Genomic DNA, 18,222 nt, shown 5'->3' with positions numbered 1-18,222 from the left:
TTCAGCTTTGATCACAGAAATAAATTACACTTTCAAATATATTCACATTTTAAATTGTAAAAATAATTACTGTATTTTCAATATAAATGCAGCCTTGGTGAGCAGAAGAGTCTTCATTCAAAACATTTAAAAAAAAACATTTACAAAAAATGTATTAAGACCTTGCATTGTTTTTCATTCTATTGCTCAAGTCTCTTTTTTTTATGCAAAAACATGTTTTTGACAAGTTTGACCAAGAGTTGGCTCTGCAAGTGACACTAAGTGGACATGAAGTTTAAAAATACAAAATTCATGTCAAAATTCCCCATTATTTCAGGGGTATTTTGTTGGGCTCCTGTAACTAGTCATTCTTAAAAAAAGCTTTTTGTAGTAGTGTGGGAACATGTGTTTCCCAGAGAACTGAAATAAACCAGACCAGCCTGACTCCAGAAATTACACAGAAGCCAGCTAGAGAATTTAGAAACTGGTTTCCATTTTTGAGAGTGATATACCTCTGACAGTCCAATCTCAGTAACTCTACAGTATCTGGGTCACCCTTACTTTGAATTGAACATGCAAACTCTGTGGTAGTAGGTCAGATCTTTAACTACCTTTATTTTGAGAACACTCTGAAGACAACATGCCCGAATTGAAGTCCAACTCACGGAAACCTTTCTCAGGCATAACATCTCCGCCCTATCAGAAGCAGTGTTTCTTGAATGGATAACCTCACCGTTCTGTACTCCATGAGCTCCATCTGCAGCCGGGCGATCTCCGTCCTGAGAGCGCTGATCTGCTGGCTGGCCTTGTCTTGGTTCACCACCACCCTGTTCTTGATGTTGCGAGCTCTATTGGCATACTTCAGCGTGTTCAGTGTTTCCATGAAGTCCTGATCCGATGGGCTGATGCAGGCGATCATCATCGTTCGACTGAGAGACCAGAGCCAATGTCAAGATTTATTTGTTTCCTCACACTGCCTAACGCTAAAGTGCCAAATAAAGCATTCAATCTGGATATGGATCAATTCTGAAGTAAATGCGTTGATGTTGATGCAAATTGCTATTATCCTGTTATAATTATGTTATTATCTTGTTATTATGCTGTTACTACAAATTTGTATGTTGTTCATGAGAAATAATGTGAATTTGTGCAAACCAAAGGGCTTCATATCAGTGTTTAAAGAATTTTAACTGAATTTAAATATTTTTCAGATAAAAGTGTACTTTATTTCAAGTCTTCTGAAATCATATGATTCCTTTGACCGAAGTTTGACGTTTAAGTTGTTATTGAGTGATGTATTGAAATATTCACTGAAATCAAATAATATGGTGCCAGTTTTTGTAGGTTCTACGTCAATGACATTTAGTCAAGAGACATGCAAGAACAAATGTTGATGATGTCCTTGACGTCCAATCTGACATTGTTCTGTTAAAAGAGTACATATTTGATTTGAAAGCGACATTCACAGGCAAGATTATCAGCGATTTATCCTTTCAATTTCCGTCTGCTTCTCACACAAAGCTATAGTATGTCTTAAATAGATTTAGAACATACTACAGTGTATATAGTACATACGGACTACTTCTATGCCTTTTATAGCTTGACAGACTTTGTCACTACAAATGATCACTGTATAAAAAAAGAGCTTCTTTAAAATGACTCTTAGTGCTTTAAAACAAAAACAAAAACAGCAGTCTGGTTTGAAACCAAATGAAGGTGAGAATAAAAATGATAAGAGTTTAATAAAATGTTGGTTAAGTCCAGAGAATTTGACACAGACCTGTTTCCGCCCAGTGAATCCTGCAGAAGGCGAGTGAGTTTGGAGTCTCGGTAAGGCACATGCGTCGATCGTTTGCTTCGGTCTCCTAAAGCACTGATGACGTTCCCCAACGCCAGCTACATCACAGAGAAAAATATTATAGTTTATGTTACAGTTCATCTTATATTAAATATTTCTAGCCTGAAGAGATGTGCGGAAGATGTGTTTTTATTATTGAATAATATTACTCGTTCTGACCAATCCACAGTTAATGGAGATGCCCTCTTTGGCTCTGTCCCCGGTGGCCCCCGTCCTCTTGAGTCGCTCCGATCCAGCCAGATCCACGAAGTGAAACTTGGCTGTGAGAGTTTCAAACTCTTCCATCTCAGACGAGCTGTTGGCCAGTCGATTGTCTGTCTCATTGTCCTGCTCTGGGGGCTGAAAAAAGTGTGAAAAGTGAATTTATCAACATAGATGGAATGTATTCAAAAATGAAATTTTTCTACTCAATAGTACTGACAATATGGCTGTTGTGGGAATGTAAGCCGTCATTTAGATAAAAGAGTCTGATTTGTTTCGTGAAGAAGACATTGATAGATGTTATTGAAACATAATTTTTCTTCTTCCCCTATTCAAGTAGAGTAGTGTTCTTCTGATATATCGCCAATACCAATATATTGGCAGTTTTTGGCCAAGTGTCGGAAGCTTGACTTTTAGCACACCAGGATGACCAGGAGCATGAAATTGTCCAGCTATGACTTGTTTCACAGGAGTTTAAATATGAGGAAACACAAAGGCCAAATTCCCTTAACCATTCATCACAATGAGTGAAACCAAAGAATATATAAATCTGATGTGCAGCAAAAAATTGTTCAGCTTCAAAAAATAGAAAGTGGCTGTTAAAAAATAGCTTAAACATTGAAAATCCCCATTTCCACAATCGGGTGAATCAATAATTAAGAAGTTCCAATCAACTAAATATTTTATGAATCTGCCAGGAAGAGGACGAGTGTCTATACGGTGCTAATGCGTGGCGAGGAGGAGAGTACGAGTGGCCAAATACTCCACAAGGCTCACAGATGGAGAATTAAAGAGAATAGTTAAGTCTTGGGGTCAGAAAACCAAAAAAAAAAAAAAATCTAACAAGCCCTACATCCCCACATGTTGTTTGGGAAGGTTTCAAGAAAAATCCTCCTCGCTCCTCCAAAAACGAACTCCAGCATATTCAGTTATCAGACACGACTGGAACTTCAAACGGGACTGGTTTCTAAGGTCAGATAAAAATTGAGCTTTTTGGCAGGAAACCCACTAGATGTGTTTGGTGCACACATGGATAAAAAGTACCCCATGCCCACAATTAAATATACTGCAGGATCTTTAATGTTTTGTGCACATTTTCTTTTTGCTGGAGGTCCTGGACTTGATACATGACATCATGGATTCTAGCAAATACCAACAGATAAAAAATCTAAACCTGACCACCTCTGCTCAAATGTCCTGTGGTTAGATCTTCCAGCAGGACAATGATCCAAAATCTTTTCATTTTTTTAACATCCTGATATTTTCCTTGTGCACTGAATGTAAAATTAGCATAACCTTGCCTTTATTTCATAAAAACTTGCACAATCTAACCAGATTACTGAGTGCACAAGGTCTAATTTCTGCCACTAACGCATTAGCTAATCATTTAGTAAATAAGGCATATAAATAGCCTGAAATATAATCCATCTACTTTCACGAGTGGATGATAGAAGTAATAACTTGCATGATATTATTTTATTTGTAAAAAAATATGTAAAAATCCCAATATGCACATTTTATGAAAACTTGATTAAAAATGACAAAAAAATGGCCCTTTTTCAAACGCCCTAATTACAATTTTCAAAGTAATGTTTTTAGTTGAGTGTGACGAACGGTTTTCAACATCAGTGACTCAGTATCTCGAGATGGTACTTACGTTTTCTGCGGGTGCACAAACACGCACTTGGCAGATGTGAATGGTGAAGATGGCGTGAGATCGAGAGCTCTGTACATTCATCTGAGTGCTGGCAGTGGTGCGGGAGAGAGCGCCCAGCTTCAGACACTGGATCATCTACAACATGTGGGTCAAGCAGAATACTACAGTCAGTAATCATTTTATGCATAATATATGGACAGAATATCTCAGAAAAGAAACAATGACCCTCACTTCTGCCTCTGAGGAGACGTTGCGAGTCGTCACGCCTACAGTGTAGATGCTGCCGCTGGCGTCCTCGTGGATTTTAATATGAGATTTCTGCTTTCTCATCTCCATGTCACGTGTGGTGTCGAAAAGATCCAACACCTCCTCATTATACAGCTGAAGACACACATGGAGAGAGAATACAGACCATACAATATTTATAAAAATATATATATATTATTGAACTGTTTTTTGTATATAATCTTCCTTAAACTATCATATTCAAAGCTTTTCAGTCTATTATTTTTGTAATATTATTATATACTATTATAGTATTAATTATCTTTTATTTTTACAAAAAAAATGTAAAAAATTTTTTATAAAAAAATGTGTAATTTTTTGAATTTATGTGCTTTTGTAATTTTTATTCATTTTAGTTTATTTATTTATTTCTATTTAGCTTTAATTTATTTTTGCTTCAGTTTTTGTTTTAGTTATTTTATTACTTCAACTGAAACTTTTTCAACTTGTTTACTTTTTTTGTGTACGTTTTTATCTAATATTATATTTAATATTATATTTTACAGCTTTTTTTCAAATACCAAAAACTCTTTTTAATAGTTAAACAACACTGCTTTGAAGAGGTCTTCATGGAAATCATAAACGGTTCTGTTTGTTTGAGCAGCCAAACACACCCACTTCTAGCTCAACCAACGGAATGAGTTTGGGCTTTTTTCCTGACCAATGGTAGTTGGAGAGGAGTATCTGTCACACAAAAGGATCATTAAAATGAAATCGAATCATCCAAAAGCACAGTACCTCCAGAAACTGTGCGCTGATCTTGAACTCCGGGACGGGCCGGCCCTGATCTGCAGCCGCCTGGCGTCTCTGCTCGACGCCTTTAAAGAGGTGACCGACCGCCCGCGGGATGATGCCCAGCTCCTCGTCTAGTATGGACATGTCAAAGCCCGTGCCCATCGTATACGTCTTCCCTGACCCTGTCTGAGATACAACATCAAACCATATTCAACTCTAAAATTCATTATAATTTTACATTATTATACAAATTGTGCACGTTAAACCCAATTAAAGTTCTGTTGCAAGATTATGTGATTCCATTTAAATATAAAGTACATTCATGTCAACACATAGACTAATCTTGTTTTTTGTCTACATAAGTACAGTTTGATGTGTCTGTCTGGCAGATGAGACTATTGATAAATCTGGATTAACACAGTGCCAGAGAGAGAGACAGATATCAGAGCTGTGTGTTGGTGTTTGGGGGAAGTCAGCCATTAAATGCAGGTCACGGGCAAAGCTAGCCATATAGAGAGAAGATGGAAAATACAGAGCTTGTACAAATAAATACCAGGCCAAATAAACTCTTTTAACCTGTCATCTTAAATGATGCTGGATGTATAAATATCCCTCACCTGTGGGACAATAAATAACCAGAAGCATCTTAAAGTCAAAATGAAATTGTATTAACAACCTGAAAAAAAATTAAAAGGGTAGCTTTAATAAAAAATAAAAAATAATTATTATTTCATCATTTACTCACCCTCATGTCATTCCAAAACTGTACTTACTTTATTCTGTGAAACATAAAATAAATAATTTTGGAGAATGATGACAAATTAAATTTTAGGGTGAACAGGATTGATTGGATGGTATCTCCATATGATTGGAGGGGAGGGGCTGAAAAATAAGAGGGCTTCAAAGGCAAAGCTATTACATTGTAATGTTCACTTTCAATCAGACTGAGACGACCTTGGTCAGGCAATCTCAGACAGATTGATTTTGTAAGACTCTGATCACGACTTCCATGTTTATACATGCCTAAATTAACTGAACAAATCCAAATGACACTGGTGTTAAAATGCCCTAGACTTAAAGCTGCACGTTTAATCATTAAAAGATGGCGATTTCGATTCAAACACCCACGTGATCTCATTCCTAAATGACAACGATTCTACTGCCTTTCAGATTTTGTCTAATTAATATGTAATAGTGCGACGAAAGATGCCTCTGCAGAATGAGCCTACTTCTATATCATTATGTCTTTGGCCCCGCCCACTGGTGCGTTTAGGGAGATGAGAGAGAAGAGAGATACAGGATCACTGGACTACAAATAACTTTACCTTCCAAAGGAATGTGGTTATTTATTTTCATCTATGTGAATGTCTCAGTTGAGCATTATTTGTTTGTTTCGGTACATTTCACTGTGGGTTCATTGACCAATCAGTCACAATTTCGGTGGAGGCTTTGCAAACAGACTTTTACTGTAAGATATAAACTTGACAGTAATGCCACAACATGTAAATCACAGTGTTCTCTTACGAGAGTATCTCTTGTACTGCGTAATATCTTACGCTATGGGGAAAACCTCTTTTCCACGAGATATTGAAGCCAAAAATTATCCTTAATTTTGAATTAATGTAAAACGCAGTGCGGCATCACGGAGACATAGGCAAGACGGCTCGCGCGCCTATTGGCTGCCCTGCGGCAACAACAGCAGCTTATCAAGAGAGGCCCTGCGTGACGTGATACCCGATGTGGGCGCTTCGCCAGAATAGGCGTGGCCTTGGCCTATAAATACGCTCAACAGGCTGATACAAACTGATTTTCATCTCTTCAGCGAAGCACTACTGCATCGTTGGATCCGGAGTGAGAAGCCGCGCCGTCTGATACCAAGCCAACTGCAGGACGAGCATTCGAGCCTGAAGCCGCTGGCCTTCACCTCGCCGCCTTCAGCCGCCGTACCTGCTACGCTTTCCGGCGTCAATATCCTTTTACTCCGCTGAGTGTGTGTGTTCGCCGTTGCGACACACTCTCTCTCTCTCTTTATCTAAAAGAGCAGCGTCTCTTTATAGATGCTTCGTTCCGGTGGCTCGTGCCGAGCCGCACTCAGCCACGGGGACTGCCATTTTATCTGCGTTTCCAGCCTGGGTAAGGATCATGCAGCTCTCGAGCTCGCTGAGCGAGCTATTGCCATGGTGACTCTGAGGACTCGCCTGGCATTTTTTCTCCGAGTCTGCACTCCCGCCCGCTGTAGTGCCGCGCCGTAAAGCGCCGTACTCAGCGGGTCCCCGAGCCTTCTCCAGCCCGTGAAAGCTCGCCGGTTCGCCCGCCAGCTTCACCAGCTTCAATCGAGTCGCTCACTGACGGACAACGGCCGCCGCACGCTGCCTTCGCCATTATGACGACGAGATAGCTGCATCTGTAGAGAAGGCCAGCTGCTCTATCCTGGCGTCGGACAGTGAGGATTGGGCAGGCTCTGTGGACCTCCCCCCCTTCTGCCCGCGAGTCGTCAGGGAAACGGGCCAGCATCAAAACCGCGGCTAGCTTTCTTTACTTAATGAGGAAATGAGGAAAGAGTGTGTTTTAGTCCCGCCGAGGACGGACCAATCTCCATTTCTCAAACATTTCTCAGCTCCTCTTAGTTTGAGCGGCTGAAAGTGTCAATATTGCAGCAGTGAGCCTGTTGTATAACATGCACGCCTGCAAACAAACGCCGACACACACAGAACTGTGATGCCGCTCTCTTATCTCCTCGACGCCCCTCGTGGGCGTGCATCACCGGCGAAATGAGGAAAGAGTGTGTTTTAGTCCCGCCGAGGCCGGACCAATCTCCAATTCTCTAACATTTCTCGGCTCCTCTTAGTTTGAGTGGCTGAAAATGTCAATATTGCAGTAATGAGCCTGTTGTATAACACACACACCTGCAAGCAAACGCCGACAAACACAAAAATGTGATGACGCTCTCTTATCCGCTCGTTCAGTTTCAAGAAAATGCGACTGTTCCAGTGTATTTTGCAGTAAACAAGCCGGAACCATGGCCCGGCACAAATGCACACAAATGCCGTTTCCACGGCGACCCAGAAAAATCATATAAGCAGTGTTTTTCTGGTATTCCGGCCACAGCCGATGGTGTTATGAGTGTAATACAAATGCCCACAGCCCAGTGTTCATTTCTACACACAAACACAGCCCGCCACAGTGCAGGGCTCTCACAAATGAGATCGACTCATGTCAATTGTGCATTAAATGTAGTGAATGCGCCCACAACCCAGTAACCACAAATATTACACACTGAATGTGCCACGTTTTCTGTAAAATAAACCAACACACATTCATTCATTCATTTTGGCTCCTGCAATGGGTGTGGGGGCGTCCCATCCCTGTGCGTTGAGCCGACCAGATGAACCAATTGTTTCCAGCGCTGACGGACGCGCTCCACGGTGTTTAAGTCCCGCCGCGGCCAGACTCCACCGAAACTTCTCCCTCGTTCAGTTCCAAACAATGTGACTGTTCCAGTGTATTTTGCAGTAAACAAGCCGGTACCACAGCCCGCTTGCCTGCACACAAACGCCTTTTTTACGGCGACCCAGATAAATCCCAAAAAGAGTGAATTTTCTGGAATTCCGGCCACGGCCGATGGTGTAATGAGTGTTGTGAGAATGCCCATTCCCACACACAGACACAGCCCGCCACAGTTCAGGGCTAGCACAAATAAAATCAACTCATGTCGATTGTGCAAAAAAATGTAGTGAAGGTGCCCACGACAGTGCCCACAAACATTACACAATGCGTGTCCCACAGTGTTTATGTCTCAGCACACCGAAGCTCTGCGGCCGCCGCTATGCCGCATTCTAGCTATTCACGCAGATGCGTGGGCAAAGCTTCCCGGGGTATCAGAATGGGTGTTGAACACTATGAAAAGAGGCTATTCGCTGCAGTTCGCCCGACGTCCCCGCCGTTACACGGCGTAAGTCGACACCACGGTAAACAACAAAGTATCTCATCTACTTCAAGCCGAAATAGCGAAACTACTGAGCAAAGGGCCATAGAACCTTTATCTCAGAGCGAAGGGGGGCTATACAGCAGATATTTTCTGGTACCGAAAAAAGACGGGGGTCTCAGACCCATTCTGGATCTATGGCAGCTGAACAGAGCGCTTGTGAAGCGCCAGGACGCGGCTGGTGCATGGACGCGGCTCTAGCACCCCTGAGACTTCAGGGCATGCGAGTCTTGAACTACTTGGACGATTGACTGATTCTAGCTCGATCACACTCAGAGCTCATAGAACACAGAACCACATTACTCGAGCATCTCGAGAATCTGGGTCTCACAGTCAATTGGGCAAAGAGTTTGCTGTTTCCCATTCAGAAAATTTATTTTCTGGGAACAGATTTTCCGGAGCGCGGACTGGACATTCAGCGCGCTGCGAAATCCTTCCGCCACGGCTCTATAGTCCCGCTCAAAAGTTTCAGAAAATACTGGGACTCATGGCCTCAGCATCTTCGGTACTTCAGCTGGGCCTGCTTCGCATGCGCCCACTGCAGTTATGGCTGAAAGCGGGAGTTCCACCCCGGGCATGGACCTCTGGTCTGTTTCCCCTCAAGTTCGACATGGAATGCGTTTCGGCTCTGGAACCTTGGAAAATAGCCAACTGGTATCAGTCAGGCGTGAGTTTGGGGACTCCCTCGAGTGTGAAGGTGGTGTCCACGCACGCCTCCATCTCGGGATGGGGAGCGCTGCTTGAGGACCGTTCTTTGTCCAGTTGTCAGAACTGGAGAAGCTTCTACACATAAACTGTCTAGAACTGTTGGCAGTCGAAAACGCGCTACGGCGCTTTTGTCCCCAGTTAAAAGGCCACCACGTCTTGGTCCGGTCGGACAACATGTCAGTGGTGCCATACATAAATCGTCAGGGCGGCGTCAGGTCCCGAAACCTTTACAGGCTGATGGAAAGCCTCCTGGTCTGGGCTCAGCACAACCTGCTTTCACTGAAAGCAGCGCATGTGCCTGGTCGCCTGAATCTGGGACCAGACCGTCTGTCCAGAAACAATGTCCCAGCAGGGGAATGGTCGCTGCACCCGCAGACGATCCGACTGCTGAGGGAGACATTCGGCCGAGCGCAAGTGGACCTGTTCGCGTCCCAAGAGAACGCTCACTGTCCAAACTTTCTCCAAGAGCAGGGATGCGCTGGCCCACGTATGGCCCCGCTGCCTCCTCTATGCTTTCCCCCCCGACTCGCTCCTGCCTCAAATGCTGGAAAGAATCAGGGAAAACGGATGCCCAGTGCTGCTCGTGGCTACGCTCTGGACGAACCAGATTCGGTTCCCAGTCCTAATGCGGCTGACCAGCACTCCCCCGTGGCCTATACCGGTGAGGAGAGACCCCCTCTTTCAGGCAAAGGGCTCGATTTGGCATCCTCGCCTGGAAATATGGTCCCTACATGCATGGGCCATCAACAGGTACCCGCTAACCTCCCGGAGGGAGTGTTAAACACGATCACGCAGGCTAGACCCTCGTCTACTAGACGGCTCTATTCCTCGAAATGGTCAGTGCTCTCTGCCTGGTGTCAAGCTCAGGGCTTTTCACCCGTAGACTGTGGGGTAACGGAAGTGCTCTCCTTCCTTCAGGAGCTGTTGGATAAGGGCAGGACCCCATCCACGCTCAAAGTATACGTGGCGGCCATAGCGGCGTTTGCAAAACCGACGTCTGGCCAGTCACTGGGGAAAAACGACCTGGTCGTGCGATTCCTCAGGGGATCTCGGAAGCTGAATCCTCCCAGACCCAACCTCAGTCCCTGTATGGGACCTTTCTACGGTTTTGGTAGCCATGAAAGGTGCCCCATTCGAGCCAATCCATTTGTCAGACATGAAGCATCTGTCTTTCAAAAGGTGTTTCTTATGGCTCTCGCTTCATTGAAGCACATAGGGGACTTACAAGCGCTCTCAGTAAGCGCGTCATGTATGGAGTTTGGGCCTAATGACTCAAAAGTCATACTCAAACCAAGGCACGGGTACGTGCCCAAATCCCTCAACACACCGTTCAGGGCCCAGGTTATTTCCCTGTGCGCCCTCCCAGTTCATGATGAGAAGGAGGATGCTAATCTCCCTTGCCCCGTCAGGGCGCTGAGAGCTTATGTATCCCGCTCGTCTGTCTTCAGACAGACCGAGCAGCTCTTTGTTTTGTTCGGCGGACGCTCCAAGGGACTGGCCGCATCAAAACAGAGCCTATCCAGATGGATAGTCGATGCCAGAGCGCTGGCTTACACTTCTAAGGGCCTGCAGTGTCCTTTGGGTGTCAGAGCGCACTCCATGAGAGGCGTGGCCTCGTCGTGGGCGTGGTCTAGCGGGATTTCCATGCAGGATATCTGTATGGCGGCAGGCTGGGCCTCGCCGTCTACATTTATAAGGTTTTATAACCTAGAGGATTCCCACCTTACAGGCCAAGCTGCTGTCGGTCTAGAATTCACTACTGTCTGTCCCGCTGCGCTGGCGCAGAATGCTGAGTTTTGCTTGTGTATCGCTCACTGATCGATAGAACAGCTCCATGGGTGTTGAATAACCAGTACTTATACCCAGTTCAGGCTGAACCCGTTCACCCTGTCTGCGTGAAACACTGTTAACATAACTAGCTCCTGTGGGATGCTATTTCATGGGGAATGATGCTTGTAGCCTCTCTTCTCCGACTCTCTGTGAGTCTACGGTGATTATGCACTATATGGGCCCCGGGCTACTGCCCTTGGGACTTTGGTGTCGGATCCCAGTACGCACGGCGTGTTGCATTGTGTTCCCCATAGCGTAAGATATTACGCAGTACGAGAGGTACTATCGTAAGAGAACGTACTCGGTTACTAACGTAACCTCGGTTCTCTCTAGAGAGGGAACGAGTACTGCGTATCTTGCCGTGCATACAACAGCGCTGGTTCGCTTCAGTTATGAAAACCAGTTTGTATCAGCCTGTCGAGCGTATTTATAGGCCAAGGCCACGCCTATTCTGGCGGGACGTGACGAAATGGGCGCGAAGCGCCCCCATTGGGTATCACGTCACGCAGGGCCTCTGTCGATAAGCTGCTGCTGTTGCCGCAGGGCAGCCAATAGACACGCGAGCCGTCTTGCCTATGTCTGCGTGCTGCCGCACAGCGTTTTACATAAATTCAAAATTAAGGATAATTTTTGGCTTCAATATCTATGGAAAAGAAGTTTTCCCCATAGCGTAAGATATTACGCAGTACTCGTTCCCTCTCTAGAGAGAACCGAGGTTACGTTAGTAACCGAGTACGTTAATTCTAATGCCTGATCTGTGAACAGTGATTTCTGTGATTCATTTACAGTCAGATGTTCTTGGTCCATGTGTCAGTAAATCAAACCAGTGACTAAATTGTCAATTTCACATTGTTTCTCTTAGTAGCATGAAAATGACTGTTATTTAAATTGTGATTAAATTATACAGAAAACGAGCAAAGAAACTTCCCTTTATAATCACTGGACACAGCGCGAGTTTATCAGTGACTGAGTGCACCTCATGAAACATTATAAAATAATGAAAAATGCAGTTAATGACCCCTTTAAACAATCAGTTAAACAGTTCCCTTTAAATAACAGTTCACTCAACACTGCGTCAGTAGTATAAGATTTAGGGAAAGAAACACAAACCTGTCCATAGGCAAATATAGTGGCATTATAACCCTCAAAACATCCTTCGATGAGTTTCTCAGTGCAGTTGGCATAGATGGTGTCCTGCGTCGAGTCCATGTCAAACACATAGTCGTACGTGAAGGCCTTGTCCTTTCCCAGAACCACCTGGGGTTCGCCAGGGGTCACGAACGTACAGATGTGACATCCTTCAATCTTTTCTTTTGCCAGCTGAGGACGAATCCTGTGACAGAGAGAGACATGAAATGTATGAAAATAACATGCCCACTCAGACGCTGAATAATAATGAGAACCTCCTGATGTGTTGATAAAGTGCAAATTAGTCGTCTAAAATAAGCCTATAATCACTGGGTGTCTCACTGCACAGATTAAAATGTCTACAAAATTAAATGAAAATTAAATATTTGTCAATTTAACCTAAACAATACATCCTCACAATCAGCGAGAAACTTAGACCCGACACACACTTGCTTCTAGCTACACAAGGTTGATTTCATGTGCTTTACAATGTTATTGTAGCTTTACATATGTTATATGTTGTAGTTTCATGATAACCATGGAAAATTCTCTGTAATAGGAAAAATTCATAAATGTGCCATTAACAGTATACAACTTGAACGCTAAATGATGCTTTCGTTGTGAAATAGCCTACACAATAACGCAAGACAGTTTGATTTCAAAAGAGTAGGTATAACCAGTATCAATGACCATATGTAACACACAGTTAACTGGCGCGCATGAAAAAGAGTGAGAGAAAAAGAAAAAAAAAGTTCTCATTAATTGACATTCCCAGAGTTCCCTGTGTGACACTTTACTTAAAGGGTAACTTAACCCTAAACCAACTTTTTTTAGTTAATGATCTGTAAGAATGGGGCTTTATTAGTGCTGTTCATTGATTCGAGTAACTTTTTTGACATTTGTGTATAAAGTGTTTTAATTCTACAATACATGGTGTAAAAACGTCTGAGTGCTGCTCTCTTCAGGTTGAACGGTGGCTACTGCAGTTGAATTTTCCTATTGGATGTTTGCGGTGGTCCCTGACGTAAGGGGTGGGTGGTGACGTAAGCAGGTTCCAGCTCACCACGCCCTTGGTACGAGCTAACACGCCCTTGGCAGTATAAAAACCATCTTGTTTCGTCAAAACCACTAGCTAGTCAGGAGTTGGAATTGCGAGTATTGAAAACGATCAGGATGAATTAATGAATTAACTGGACTTAACACTCTGGTCTTGTCATATTTCATAGCTATACCTTATCTCCCTACAACAACGTTTGTGTGCATCTTACGTCATCACAAACGTGCACGGCGCATGACAGAAAACATGAAAACTATGCGGGTCAATATATTGTGTTTTTTATTAATTTGGTGCTATCATGCATAGCTGAGTAAACAACACAGGTTTACTGTGTGTGTGTGTGTGTGTGTGTGTGTGTGTGTGTGTGTGTGTGTGTGTGTGTGTGTGTGTGTGTGTGTGTGTGTGTGTGTGTGTGTCGCATAAGCTGTCTTTGCCCTGCTTGCAAAAGGAGACAGTGGATTTCCATTAATTTGTTGCCCTGATTGCACGCACTACCCGTGAATACACTGCAGGATCACTCTTGCTCGTATCCAAGGTAAATCATCAACACTATCATACCTAACATGTGTTTTAATCGGCTAAATAGCATGCGCAGGATACTTTTATTCCTGAACAAGTCCGTACCCGAGTCCGTGTTGCTTTCACATACACGCGAACCGCAGCACGGTTCGGGAGCAACCGAGCTCAGACCACCTCCTCCAGGTAGTCTCGGGTTCGGTACCCCAGTGTGCACCCGGGACCACATGGCAGCGTTCACATTAACGATTTTTCATGCGAGCCGTGCCCCGTTCTGAACTAAACTGCCAGTGTGAAAGCTCCCTCAGTCTGACAGCAGCTGTCAATTAACCCGTGGCTCCGGGTCTCAGGTGCACGCCCCCCCCCCCCGCTCAGCCCCACCCTCGGTTCGTCCCCTATATCTCGGCTGGGCTCTGCCCACTTTTCCAGCATTTTTAAAATATTGCCAGTGGGTGGAGTCAGGCTCTGACCAGGGGTTTAGTTACCCTTTAAGAGAATGACAGATAATCAGTGTTACCGATATGTTTTCCGATATCTAAACATTTCTCCTTTAAATGTAAGGATGTTTTATTCTGCACCAGGCAAAAATTCTCAGTCTGATCACTCGGATAAGTAACATCACACCTCTTTTTATCAAGCGGCACGATTTTAGGCATCATTAATGTCTGTAGCACAGTAAGTTATTGGGTTTGTTTAAAATCACCAACTAGTATTAAAAATGATGCTTGGCTTCTAAAAAACACCACTAAAAAGAGACACTGATGTCATTTTCTGTGCGCACCTGACAGCAGAAGCTGAGCCTTCGTTCTGACTGTGAGAGAACGCTTTTGTTCAGAGCACAATTCACAGAGAGGCACAGAGAGAGTATTGTGTGTGATACTGGATCTATCCTGTATTGCACAAGAGAGTGAGACAGAAAGAGAGAGACAGATATGTGGGTGATAGACAAATGAGCAGAGGATGTGTTAGAGACAGTCAGTAAGATCTTTATTGTTTGGGTTTCAAACCATAACAACTAAACAATAATTCATTTCACAGTTCTATGACATAATAAATAACGAACAGACTGAAATGTGAAATGTCATTCACTAATCTCTACATCTGTTGTAAGTAGCAATGTCTGCTTGGAGAGGGAAAAAAATATTTGCAGGTCTGAATGATGCATTCAGTATAAGGAAAAGAATGGACAGGACATTCTTCAAAAAATACACCTTTCGTGTTCTACAAAAAAGAGACATACAACATAATAAACAGTTTATCCAGGACCAGGTTCTGGTGGCAGAGGGGCAAAGCCAAACCTCCTTTGCCCTGGCAACTCCCCCTGGCTCCTCCTGAAGGATCCCAAGTGGTTCCCAGACCAACTGAGAGATATAATCCCTCCAGTGTGTCCTAGGTCTGAGCCTGGTCTCTTCTAGGCATGCACCAATACCACTTTTTCCAGAACGAGTCCGATACTCCCATTTTTTTGTATTCGCCGATACCTATATTTTCACTGCATTTCTAATTTTTAAATGTATTAGAAGATAAACCAAAAGAATTTAAATCATATTAGCTGGCTTAATTTGTTCATCAAATATATATTTCTTTCTGCATTTTAGCAGGCTTAATTAAGCATGAAAATAACTTTGTATGAGCTTCTGTTACTATCACTGTTCATTCTATTGCTCTATCATATTTTATCTTTCATTTAATAGCACAGCACATATTTAGAGCAGCTCCAGAAGGAATCAGTGCTGAGGATTGGGTCAGTGGTACAAATGTTTAGACACCAGTAAAATATCAATTCTTTATTCCAATTTTGATACTAAAGAAACTACCAGCCTAATGAATGTGACTTTAAAACATTATTAAAGACAAGTAAGCAGTCCGTAATAATTCAGTTTTAGTTAATAATTCAGTAAAGTCAGTAATCAAATTACACATATATGGAACAAATAAATACAATAGAACAAAGAAAGGCTACTAATGAAATAAACATTATTTTTAGAGTTTTTTGGGTAGATCTAACAGGTACAGACATTTGAATAAAGTAATCAAATGTGTGAAAAAACATTGCATATTCTTTACTGTATAAATTAAATATAGATGGATCTTTTTGTAAAGTTGAAAAGGGTAGCATATTTAGTCAAGAGCAGAGAGTACTTTATTTGTCCATTGTTTGATTAACATTAAATCACAGCAGCAGGTTTATTAGACTGGTGCCCCTTTAAGACCGAACGCACGGAGCCCATTTACTGTCTACGTTCACTTGAGATATAACTTACTTTGTTTACTGGCATACTCGCCAAGACGAGTGTTTTTTATAAACTTTGTCCGTAAAAGCGCAAAACAAGAAAGACAATTCATTTCAGTATTTGCGCGCTATCAAGACGTTGGTTTTCAGAGCGGTCGCTTTTGATGTTTAGTTCATGGAACTTCTTGACCTGCAAAGGTCCTGTAATGTAGGGAACCACCCATTATACATAAATCAGGTAACAGTTCATGTTTTACTTACATATACGATTTAGTTCTAAATAACACTTGCTGAGTGAACGATCAGCAATCAAGGGCATTCAACAGAAGTGAGTGCTCTCTCCCGTCAGGTAACGTTAATAAGCTACACGCCTCGTTTTACTTTCTTTCCATTTCCATTGCCATCCGACTGAACTACAAACTTTCAACTGACGTCTGTGAAAAAGGGATACGCTCGACCATGCGCCTGTGCCGCTTCAAGCTCAATCCACTAGGCGTTTTGCTCTTATCAGCTCGCGCACCACAGCTATATAGGCGTTACTATATTTAGTTTAATATTCCACTAATAAGATACATTTACTTTATAGACAGCCTTCTTTTTTAACCCCATTATACCCTCTGTTGTCAGCGTTTCTTTGTCTGGACACAACCACTAAACACGCTGCCTGGTATCGGAGCATTTTTACGAGTACGAGTACATGAGCTCAGTATCGGGCCGATACCGATACTGCTATCAGTATCAGTGCATCCCTTGTCTATTCCCAGTTGGACATGCCAGGAGCAGCTCCACTGGTAGGTGTCCCGGAGGAATCCTGACCAGATGGCCAAACCATTTGAACTGGCTAATTGTGAAGCGGAGTCTCATGGATGTCTCCTATGTTAAAGCTTCTCACCCCATCTCTCAGAGTTATCCCAGACACCCTCCTAAGAAAACTCATTTCAGTTGCTTGTACCCGCAATCTCATTCTTTCCGTCATTACCCAAAGTTCATGACCATAGATGGGGGGTCAGAAAATAGATCAACTAGTGAACTTGAGAGCGTAAGAGCGGAAATCACACTCTTGCCGGGATGATAATATCATGCTCTGTTTCTTTCTTTAACACCACTAGAGCCTTCCGTGATGGATGCTGAGGTAGGTTTGGTAAGCAACTGGCAACTCCAGGAAAGGGTGAACAAGGTGAAGGCTCCATCACAGCCCATTTTTATGTAACGTTTCCTCTTACACTCTCTTACAGTACCTTTGCTTCACCACGACGGTCCGGTACCACAACCGCATTACTGCCATTGCTGCACCTGACTATCAATCTCAAGCTTTGAACTGCCATCACTTGTGAACAAGAAACCAAAATACTTGAACTCCTCCATTTGTGGAGGCAACTCACTCCCTACATGAAGTGGGAGAACCGTTTTCCGACTGTGAACGATGGCTTCAGATTTGGAAGTGCGGACCAATATCACCAGGCAAGGTCAGCAAGTTCATGTCCTGACTTACAACAGCCTGGACCAGCCCAAGCTTCTCCCTAAGCCATCCGATCGTTTGCCAGAAACAACCTTTCAGCCACAGCTCGAAGCAGCCTCTTCCGTCATAGAGGCTTTGAACAGACCTCGCGCTCTAGCCAGACTCAACACACCTGCCTGGAATTTTCTAGCCTATAAGACCTTCATTAGCTGGTGGTCCAGGTGTGTTTAATTGGGGTTGGAGCTAAACTCTGCAGGACAGTGGCCCTCCAGGACTGAGTTTGGACATCCCTGCCTTAGGATGACAGAATAGCTTCAGTGGGAATAGGAGTTAAAGATCTTCCAGGCAGGATTCTCTCCCAAACGTTCCAAGTTCACCCTACATGATTATCCAACTCACCATCAGTTGGCAATCAGTTGACAGCTCTGCTCCTCTCTGTAACGTGTTCAACAACATATGGCCACAGACCCGATGATACAACAAAGTCAATCATTGAACTTTTGTCTAAATTAGTCTGGAGGTACAAATGTTAACTATAACTATGTTATAACTGCATGTTCAAACATTAGCCCCTTTCACACATACAGTCTT

The 18,222-nt window shown here is 43.3% G+C and overlaps 1 protein-coding gene across 7 annotated transcripts in view; it reads right to left on the bottom strand.

The window, feature by feature from the left end:
• kif21a (kinesin family member 21A) overlaps positions 1-18,222 on the bottom strand; it is a 101,213-nt gene that overhangs the window by 67,336 nt on the left and 15,655 nt on the right. For all 7 annotated transcript variants that reach the window (XM_077211469.1, XM_077211461.1, XM_077211464.1 and 4 more), the window contains exons 2-8: positions 12,349-12,571; positions 4,719-4,901; positions 3,927-4,076; positions 3,696-3,830; positions 1,997-2,176; positions 1,760-1,875; positions 713-908 (exon numbers count right to left, since the gene is read on the bottom strand). In XM_077211469.1, coding sequence (XP_077067584.1) covers positions 713-908; positions 1,760-1,875; positions 1,997-2,176; positions 3,696-3,830; positions 3,927-4,076; positions 4,719-4,901; positions 12,349-12,571 — 1,183 coding nt within the window. The remainder of the gene's footprint in view (positions 1-712; positions 909-1,759; positions 1,876-1,996; positions 2,177-3,695; positions 3,831-3,926; positions 4,077-4,718; positions 4,902-12,348; positions 12,572-18,222) is intronic.

Source organism: Siphateles boraxobius, unplaced genomic scaffold (assembly GCF_051911475.1).
Source record: "Siphateles boraxobius isolate OS27281-9 unplaced genomic scaffold, OSU_SipBor_1 65, whole genome shotgun sequence".
NCBI classification, from domain to species: domain Eukaryota; kingdom Metazoa; phylum Chordata; class Actinopteri; order Cypriniformes; family Leuciscidae; genus Siphateles; species Siphateles boraxobius.
The sequence above is the reverse complement of the archived record's forward strand: the minus strand, read 5'-3'. Positions and strand labels throughout refer to the sequence as shown.